This window comes from Orycteropus afer, unplaced genomic scaffold (assembly GCF_000298275.1).
Source record: "Orycteropus afer afer isolate SDZICR_OR568_19922 unplaced genomic scaffold, OryAfe1.0 scaffold00085, whole genome shotgun sequence".
NCBI lineage: Eukaryota > Metazoa > Chordata > Mammalia > Tubulidentata > Orycteropodidae > Orycteropus > Orycteropus afer.
The window spans coordinates 9,828,194-9,837,475 of record NW_006921672.1 but is presented as its reverse complement, the minus strand read 5'-3'; the positions used below and the strand labels follow the sequence as shown (position 1 = coordinate 9,837,475).

The window sequence follows — 9,282 nt, the reverse complement described above, 5'->3', positions numbered from 1 at the left end:
CAGGGAAGAGGTAATTATTGGGAGGAAGTGGGAGGGGAGTTGTTACATTGTGGTAAATTGTGGTCAATGTCATGAGACAAAGTGTATGTGAACTACTGTATGGAAAGTGAATTTGCTCTGTAAATCTTCACCCAAATCACAATTAAAAAAAAAAGAAAAAGAAAAATAAGAGTCAATCCAACATTGTTATGACAACTTTATATCACAGAGGATTCTTTTAATTTTTTAATAATTGGAAAAGAAGGGAAAGGGTAAAAACCTCAACCCATCCCAAAATGCAATTAGAAATATCATAGATAACCAAGAGATATTATGGTACAAATAAACTAAACTGAAGTATAAATTATGTCACAGAAAGTCATGATGCAATGGCTTGAATGAGGAGGCAATGAAATTTGGAGACACAAGTTGGGTGAGATATCACCCAAGACAGGGAATCTACATTATAAAGGACCAAAACCAAATTCTACAGTGTCACCTTAGAAAGAATATATGCCAAGTCTGAAGAATTGACTCAGACCTGATTGAAGCTATAAAAGATGTGAAATTGAAATGGGGTTGGAGGTATATTAGTGAATGATGGACACTTAGAGTTAAGAGAAGTGCTGAGGCAAATATCGGCAGTGCACAGTCCTGCATCACCCAGAGAAGAAGAAGAGCTAGTTGTGGGACTGTGAGTTTTCCAATTCCACTATTCCTATTGTGAAGTGATGCATCAAATGCTATGAAACACTTGGTTCCTTTTACTTCCCTTGCTCACAAAATAATCTTCTATAGGGAGAAAAAGTGGTGGTTGAGAAGATTATCATTCTGGTTAAACTTCATTTGCCTGTAAGTCAATAAATAGGCATTTTTACTTTATTGGCTTGGAGAATGTGAATCTGCCCCAAGAAATGGCTTCATCCTTGGTGTGTGAAAAAAAAATCAGGTCTACAAGGCTGAAGGCCAAGGTCCTGATAAATTTATCATGGTTGTGAATGCCTTTTGAAAGACAGCCCTCCCCAACCCTTTTGTTTCCTCTCTCCAGATGAATGCCAATGATCCTGGCACTGTGTAGGTTTCCTTGAAAGCATTATGCCTTGGAATGTTTTATGTATTTTAATGCTGTGGACTTCAGAGAACAGTAACATGTTAACAATCAATCAAATAATGGTTGGGCAGAACAGAGTGTTTAGGATGAAACTTAGGATGAAAGGGACCTTGATAAACTCCTGCCAAGTGGGTAGTTATCAGATTCAATACTGAAAAATCCCACAGAGATTGTGGAACGCTCAAAGGTAAAATTTCCATGAAGTGGTTAGAGTAGCTCAATTCCAAGACTGTGTCTACGCTCAATTTTCTTAATAATGTCTTGGTCAGGAGAATAACTTACCTCAAAGTTTGAGAGTGTATGAAATCTGTCCCAAGGGAATGTTTTCTGGCATGTTTATTGATACCTTTTTTATTTTCCACACTTTACATGGGCAGATGTAAGAGACCATTCCAGAATGTCATTTCCATGACATTGAAGAATGAAGTATTCTTTTGATGAGTTTCTAGCTTAAATGTCCTAACACAGTGCTGGAAATACAATGATGCTCAAATATATTGCATGGCTTTTGAAATAGCTTGCTAGCCTCATTGCTCACTGAGGTTTTGGAAACAGACTGCAGAGTGCATGTGTAAACAGAAAAATAATCTGCATTCCAGAAAGTTTGCTTTCACTGCTAGCCAGGCAATCCACAGCACATGTATTCCCAGTGTTCTGACCACTCTTTTCTCTGTAGCACTTTACTAATGTCTAGGATGGAAATCATCATCTTGGTTTTGCCACTTTAGGGGTCATTGTCAGGTTCAAGATAATATTTATGGAAAACATATGACTGTAAGGCCTTATAAGAGAGAAAAATTATAATATAAACTGGAAGAAAGCAAAGATTTGATTAGGAAGGTATTAGGGAAGTTTGCCTGGAGCTGGGAAGACAATGCCAAGTTAACATGAAAAGGAGAAAATAAGACATTGGGAGAAAAAACATGATTATAAAGAAAGAGTAAATATAATACGAATTTATATTTGGGTTATATAAGGGGAGAAAACAGTGGTCGCTTTTCAACACTGAGCAATGACTTCAGCTCAAGGACGCTGGAAGAAGACTTGCAGCTGTCAGAGAGATCAACAGTTAAAGAAGAAGAAAACCAGAGTGAAGTCAACTGCACCCTATAGGGACAACCCAGGGAGCCTTTTGATCAAGAAGATGAGTAGTAGGAAGATGAGATAGCATGCTGAATGCTAGCGATGTCTGGTGATCTAGTTTGTGGCAGTAACTGGGGAGCTGGCAGGTTTGTTGTGAAAAGGCTGGTCCTTGTAGATGATTGCATGGTGAGGGGCTCAGCAGCAGGAAGGTTGGCAGCAGCTGGATTCGCAGCAGGATGGCTGGCAGCTGGGCTGGCAGCTGACGGCCCCAAAGCTCTCGGGAAGGCAACCAGGCAGGCAGACGGTGGTTGGGTGGTAGCAGGTTCTATGGCAGTACACGGGGCCAGAGCAAGCTGGCTGGCAGCAGTAAGTAGGGGGGCAGCAAGGCTGGCAGGGGCTGCACTCACAGCCGGTGGGCTGGCAGCAGGGTGTGCTGCAAGTGGAAGGTTGGCAACAGCTGGTTTCACAAGTTGGTTGGCAGCAGGTGGTAGAGCAGGTGGTTTGACAAGTTGGGCGGCAGCAGGGCTGGCAGCAGCTGGACTCACAGCAGGTGGGCTGGCAGCAGGTGGTCCTGCAGCAGGTGGACTGGCAGCAGGTGGACTGGCAGCAGGTGGGCTGGCAGCAAGGGGAGCAACAGGAGTGGGTCATGGTGTCAGGTGTGGAGAGTGAGTTTCTATTCAGAGGTGAGTTTCCCAGATCTGAGAACTCCTTTCTGAGGCTTTTATACACTGGACTGCCCAAGTTTGACCCAATAAGCAAGACTTTTCCTTGTTGTTTTTCATGTTGTTTTCTATCATCATTGGGGGAATTATCAAGGAGGAGTTTGTTCTTTAAGTGTTATGTATCTTCTGAAAATAAATGTTTAATGTTTCTTAATTGAGAATTACTTACAGAAACTTTTTCCAGATGAAAGGAAGGTGGTCACATCATCAGCATCCTCCTGCTCCAATCATCGTCTGGTCATGCAATAGTTTCAGTTGGCTTAGGAGGGTCAGACCAGTTGTTCCTCCTGGGCTGTACTTAGATTAGGAAGTGCACTTGGAGAGGCACATGATGGTGACTGATTCAGTGATCAGTTGAAACCCTGCCTGGGTCCAAGTGTGCTCACCACACAAGCCTGATATCAAGGCTACAATAAATAGGCATCTGTGGCAACCACTGTGCCTGTGTATCCCAGTTCTATCAAAGATGCTTGTGGAGAGGATTTTGGCACAATCTCCTCCAGAGGCCAAACAGAACCAAAACAGGCAGGTAGAAGCTGTACATTGGGATTCAGAAGGCATCAATCACTTAACCTATTGAGGTGACTAATCACTCTGGTTTTCCTTAGGGCTGAGGAGTTTCCCAGTATTTAGGACTTCCAGTGTTATAACTTGGATAATTATTGGCAAACCAGTACAAGTTGGTGACTCTACTCCTGACCCTATTTACTAGCTGAGTCACTGATCTTCATGAGATACTGTAACCTGCACATTTTTAAAAATTCTGGTAAAAATACATATAATTAAACATTTGCCATTTCAACATCTTCTACATGCAAGTGACATTAATTACATTCATTACGCTGTGTAACCATCACCACTATTATTTTTCATCTCCCTTAATAGAAATTCTGTGCCCTCCAGACAATAACTTCCTTTATTCCCTCCTACTCACCCCTGATAACCACTAATAAACTTTGGTCTCTATACAGTATTTGTCCTTTTGTGACTTATATTTCACTCAGCATAGTGTTTTCAAGGTCCATCCATGTTGCAGCATGTATCAAGTTTTCAGTTCTTTTTATGGTTGAGGAATATTCCATTGTGTGTGTGTGTGTATTACATTTTGTTTATTCATTTATCTACTGATAGACATTTAAGTTGTTTCCACATTTTGGTGATTGTCGTGCAATGATATTGGTATACAATTATCTATTTGCATTCTGATTTCAGATCTTTTGGGCATATATCTAGGAGTGGAATTTCTTATTCATATGGTAATTCTATGTTTAACTTTTTGAGGAACTGCAATTGTAGCTGTATGGGTTTTACAATCCCACAAGCAAAGGATGAGGGATCCAATTTCTTTCTGTTTTTTTTTTTTTTTTTTAATTCCTTAATCATATCCATCCTAGCACGGGTGAAGTGGTATCTCATTGTGGTTTTGATTTACATTTTCTTAATGATTAATGACACTGAGTATCTTTTCATGTGCTTGTTAGCTATTTTTATATCTTCTTTCATGAAATGTCTATTTATAAAGTCCTTTGTCCATATTTTAATTGCATTGTTTGTCTTTTTATTAAGTTGTAGAAGCGAAGGAACTGTTTCACGTGCTGAGGAGCAAGGATGTCTCCTTTAGGACTAAGGTGTGCCTGACAGAAGCCATGATATTTCCAATTGCCTCGTATGCATGTGAGAGCTGGACAATGAATAAGGAAGACCGAAGAAGAGTTGATGCTTTTGAGTTTTGGTGCTGGCGGAGAATGCTGAAAGTACCATGGCCTGCTAAAAGAACTAACAGATCTGTCCTGGAGGAAGTGCACCTGAAGTGCTCCTTGGAAGTGAGAATGGCCAGACTTCGTCTCACCTATTTTGGCCATGCTGTCAGAAGGGACCATTCCTTGGAGAAGGATGTCATGCTTGGTAGGGTGGAGGGTCGACGAAAGAGGGGGAGGGCTTCAACGAGATGGATTGACACGGTGCCTGCGATGATGGGCTCAAGTATAGCAGGGATCGTGGAGCTGGCGCGGGATCCGGCAGTGTTTCGTTCTGCTGTGCATGGGGTCTCTATGAGTCGGAAACGACTCAATGGCACCTAACAACAACAACAACAGAAGCTCTTTATATATTCTAGATACTAAACCCTTTTTAGATATATGTTGTTGTTGTTGTTAGGTGCTGTCAAGTTGCCTCTGGCTCATAGTGACCCTATGTAGAACAGAACAAAACACTGCCCAGTCCTACACCAGCCTCACAATCCCTACTATACCTGAGCCCATCCATGCAGCCATTGTGTCAATCCATCTCATTGAGGGTCTTCCCCTTCTTTGCTGACCCTCCACTTTACCAAGCATGATATCCTTCTCCAGGGAATGGTCCCCTCTGACAACATGACCTAAGTAGGTGAGATGAATTCTGGCCATTCTCACTTCCAAGGAGCTTTCTGCCTGCAGTTCTTCCAGGACAGATATGTTAGTTCTTCTGGCAGTCCATGGTACTTTCAGTATTCTTCACAAACACCACAACTCAAAAGCATCAATTTTTCTTTGGTCTTCCTTATTCATTACCCAGCTTACACATGCATATGAGGCGATTGAAAACACAAAAGCTTGGGTTAGGTGCAACTTAGTCTTCAAAGAGACATCTTTCAGATATATAGCTCCTCAAAATTTTCTCTGAATCAGTATGTTGTCTCTGCACTTTGTGGATAAATTCCTTTTATGCACAAAAGTTTTAAATTTGGATAAAGTCCAATTTTTGTCTTTTGTCTTTAGTTGTTCATGCTTTTGGAATATTATCTAAGAATCTATTATCAAAAACTAGAAAATGAAACAATATTTCTATTTTTTTCTAAGACTTTTATGGTTTTAGTTGTTATATTTAGGTTCTTGATCCATTTTGAGTTAATTTTCAACATAATATGACATATGGGTACAATTTCATACTTCTATGTGTGGAAATACAGTTGTCCATTTATTAAAAAGATTATGCTTTCCCCATTGAACATACTGTGGAAAATCAATTGACCATAGATGTAAGGGTTTATTTCTGGATTTCAACTCTATTTTATTAGTCTGCACGTCTATCATTATGCCAGTACCAGACTGTTTTGATTATTGTAGTTTTGTACTAGTTTTGAGGTTGGGATGTATGAGTCCTTCTACTTTGTTCTTCTTTTTCAAGATTGCTTTGGCTACCTAGGGTTCCTTGTGGCTTCACATAAATTTGAACACTGGCTTTTCCATTTCTGGAAATAAGGCTGCTAGAATTTTCATGGGAACTTCATTGAATCTATAGATTGCTTTGCATAGTATTGGCATCTTAACAATAGTAAGTCCTCCAATCTATGAGCATCCATTTATTTCGTTCTTCTTTAATTTCTTTCAGTAATATTTTAGAGTTTTCATTGTACAAGTTTTTTTTTTTTAATGAAGGAATCAGATTAGATAACAATGATATTTGAGATATCTTTGAGTCCTAACAGTTTTTTTAAAAATTTTTTGAGATACATCACTTATTTAAAAACTGTGAAAATGATTAATTTCCCACTTGATAGATCATCACGAAGTGAACACACCTATGTTGGTATTACATAGTTGAGGGTACTTAACCTCATACTTTCCCAATTATATCTCCTCACTCATCCCCAAAGGTAGGTAATCACTCTATTGACCTGTCTCCTTATAGGTCAATTCTGGGTGTTTTTGAACATCTTATCAATGAAATAATATAAATTGACTTCTTTCTTTCTACATTATGGCTGTGAGGTTCATCTATATAGTTTGTAGTTAATCTCTTTTTCATTGCTGTAAAATATTCCACTCATGCATATGACATAATTTAGCTGTTCACTCTACTGTTGATAGACATGTTTACAGTTTAGGATTGCTAAAAATTGTGCTTCTATTAACATTTTTGTACAAGTCTTTTGGTAAGTATATACAGTAAAAACATTTCTATTGGATCTATACCTAGGAGTAGAATATCTTGGTCAAAATATATTATACTGTTCTCTGAATAGGTCCATCTTTCATTAGGTTTATTCCTAGGTATTTCTTTGTTATGCTATCATAGATGCTATCATTTTAAAAATTCATCTTTTTAAGTTTCTGACCTATCTAGCAAAATAATTCATTTTCATATGTTGATTTTGTATCCAAACTCCTTTAGTGTTTCTAAAGTTTATCAATAATCAGATTGAAATTTTTGCATGCAGAGTCATAGCACCTACAAATAATAATAGTTTTATCCAATTCATATTAGCACTTTTTGCTTGTTTTTTTCTTTTAATTTCACCTTTTTAAGATCAATTTTAGGGTCACAGATAAATTACGTAGAAAGTACAGAGTGTCCTCGTTATTTCCTCTCCCCTGCACACAGTTTCTCCTATTTTTAACATTTTGCTCTCTTGTTATAAGTGATGAACTAATGTTGATGCATTATGAGTAATATTATTACTAAAGTCCATAGTTTACATTAGAGTTCGTTCTTTGTGCAGTACAGTTTTGACAGAATCAGGTCATGTGTCTGCCATTACAGTATCTGTAAAATAGTTTGACTACCATTAAAATGCCGTGTGCACCAACTATTTGTCCCTCATGTCCTCCCCTTGGATCCCCTGGCTTTTTTACTGTCTCTATAATTTTTTCTTTTCCAAAATGTCCTATAGCTGGAAGTATACAATATGTAGCTTTTTCAGATTGGCTTCTTTCATGGAAGAAAGATAAGACATTCTGCTTTCATAAAGATTTACAGCCTTGGAAACTCTATGGGGCAGTTCTGCTCTGTCCTATAGGGTTGCTATGAGCAGAATCTCCTTGACGGCAGTCAGTGATCACGTCTTTACATGAGTTGATAGCTCATGTTTTTTTTTTTTATCACTGAATAATATTCCACTGTATGGATGTACTATGTTGCTGTTGTTGGGTGCTGTCGAGTCGTCTCTGACTCATAGAGACCTTATGAACAGGTGCCTGGTCCTGTGCCAGCTCTGTGATCCCTGCTATACCTGAGCCCATTGTTGCAGCCACTGTATCAGTCCATCTTGTTGAGGGCCTTCCCCTTTTTCATGGTCAGTCCACTTTACCAAGCATGACATCCTTCTCCAGGGAATGGTCCCTTCTTACAATATGACCAAAGTAGGTGAGATGAAGTCTGGCCATTCTCACTTCCAAGGAGCATTCTGGCTGCACTTCCTCCAGGACAGATTTGTTGGTACTTTCAGCATTCTTCACCACAATTCAAAAGCATTGACTCTTCTTCAGTCTCCTTATTCATTGTCCCTATGTTGCTGTTGTTATGTGCTGTCGAGTAAGACCTGACTCATAGCGACCCCTCCTTGGGTTTCCGAGGCAGTATCACTACGGAAGTAGATTGCCCAAGCTTCTTTCCAAGGAGTGGCTGGTGGGTTTGAACTGCCAGCCTTCTGGTTAGCAGTCCAGTGCCTTAGGCACTATGCTACCAGAGCTCCCATATGCACTATAGTTTATCTATTTATATACCAAAGACTGTGCTTGAATTTGATTTGCACAGTATCAAGAAATAAGTCCTTTTAGATGAGCCTCTTATCAGGATACAAAGGAAGCTTAGAAATATGTGCTGCAGATGAATTGCATTAGTGGCTGGACAGAGCCTGAGGTAAGGAAAGGCTCCCTGGACTAGCAAGAGTTCATAAATGCACCCCCTGCTGCCCTAATATGTGGCTGCTGCTTACAGAGGTGTGGGGAACTTCTGTGAGATCTATGTAAACAGAAACAATCTGCATTTACAAGAGATTATTATTTCCATTGCTAAAGATGAAGTTCAAGTACATATCTTGCTAGTGCCCAGACTCCAGTGTCATTTTTACTTGTTTTGAGATGTCATGTAAAAATCCCTCACCAGGACCTGAGGACCAAGTCCCGGATCTGAGTCTGTTCGTAATTAACTATGTGACATTATACAAATTGATTTTCTCATCTGAAAGATGGAGATCATAATTCAGGGGGCAGGGCTGTTAACAGGCTCAGAATGGACAATGCATACAGCATGCAATATGCATATAAATCCCTATATCGAGAATACTGTGCAATAAAACTAAAACATAATATGGGATGAGTAATGGTACAAAATTTATTTAGAGACTATATAGATAAGATTCCCTGCTTTTGGGAGAAAACACAAAGTGATCACAAAAAAGAATGAAGCAGTACACAAGAATATTGAGAACACTGAAAAAGAAAACATGATTCCAAAGATTACTGGTCAGTCACAGAAACCTATGGAGAAAGTTATAAGGATCTACTTTGCTAAGTTACTCAGAATATGAAGGTGAAGATTTTGACTTCAGAGTTAAATCTGATACCCTAACCTCCTATCAAGAATATACAAAATTAAGACATGAACCACAAGACACAAGGAAGGAGA

General features: G+C 39.1%; 1 protein-coding gene across 1 annotated transcript in view; it reads right to left on the bottom strand.

The window, feature by feature from the left end:
- The window catches only part of LOC103198016 (keratin-associated protein 9-4-like), a 26,575-nt gene extending 23,754 nt beyond the window's left edge, over positions 1-2,821 (bottom strand). The window contains 1 exon segment of the mRNA XM_042781096.1: positions 2,365-2,821. Coding sequence (XP_042637030.1) covers positions 2,365-2,821 — 457 coding nt within the window.
- Between the last annotated feature and the right edge of the window lie 6,461 nt (positions 2,822-9,282).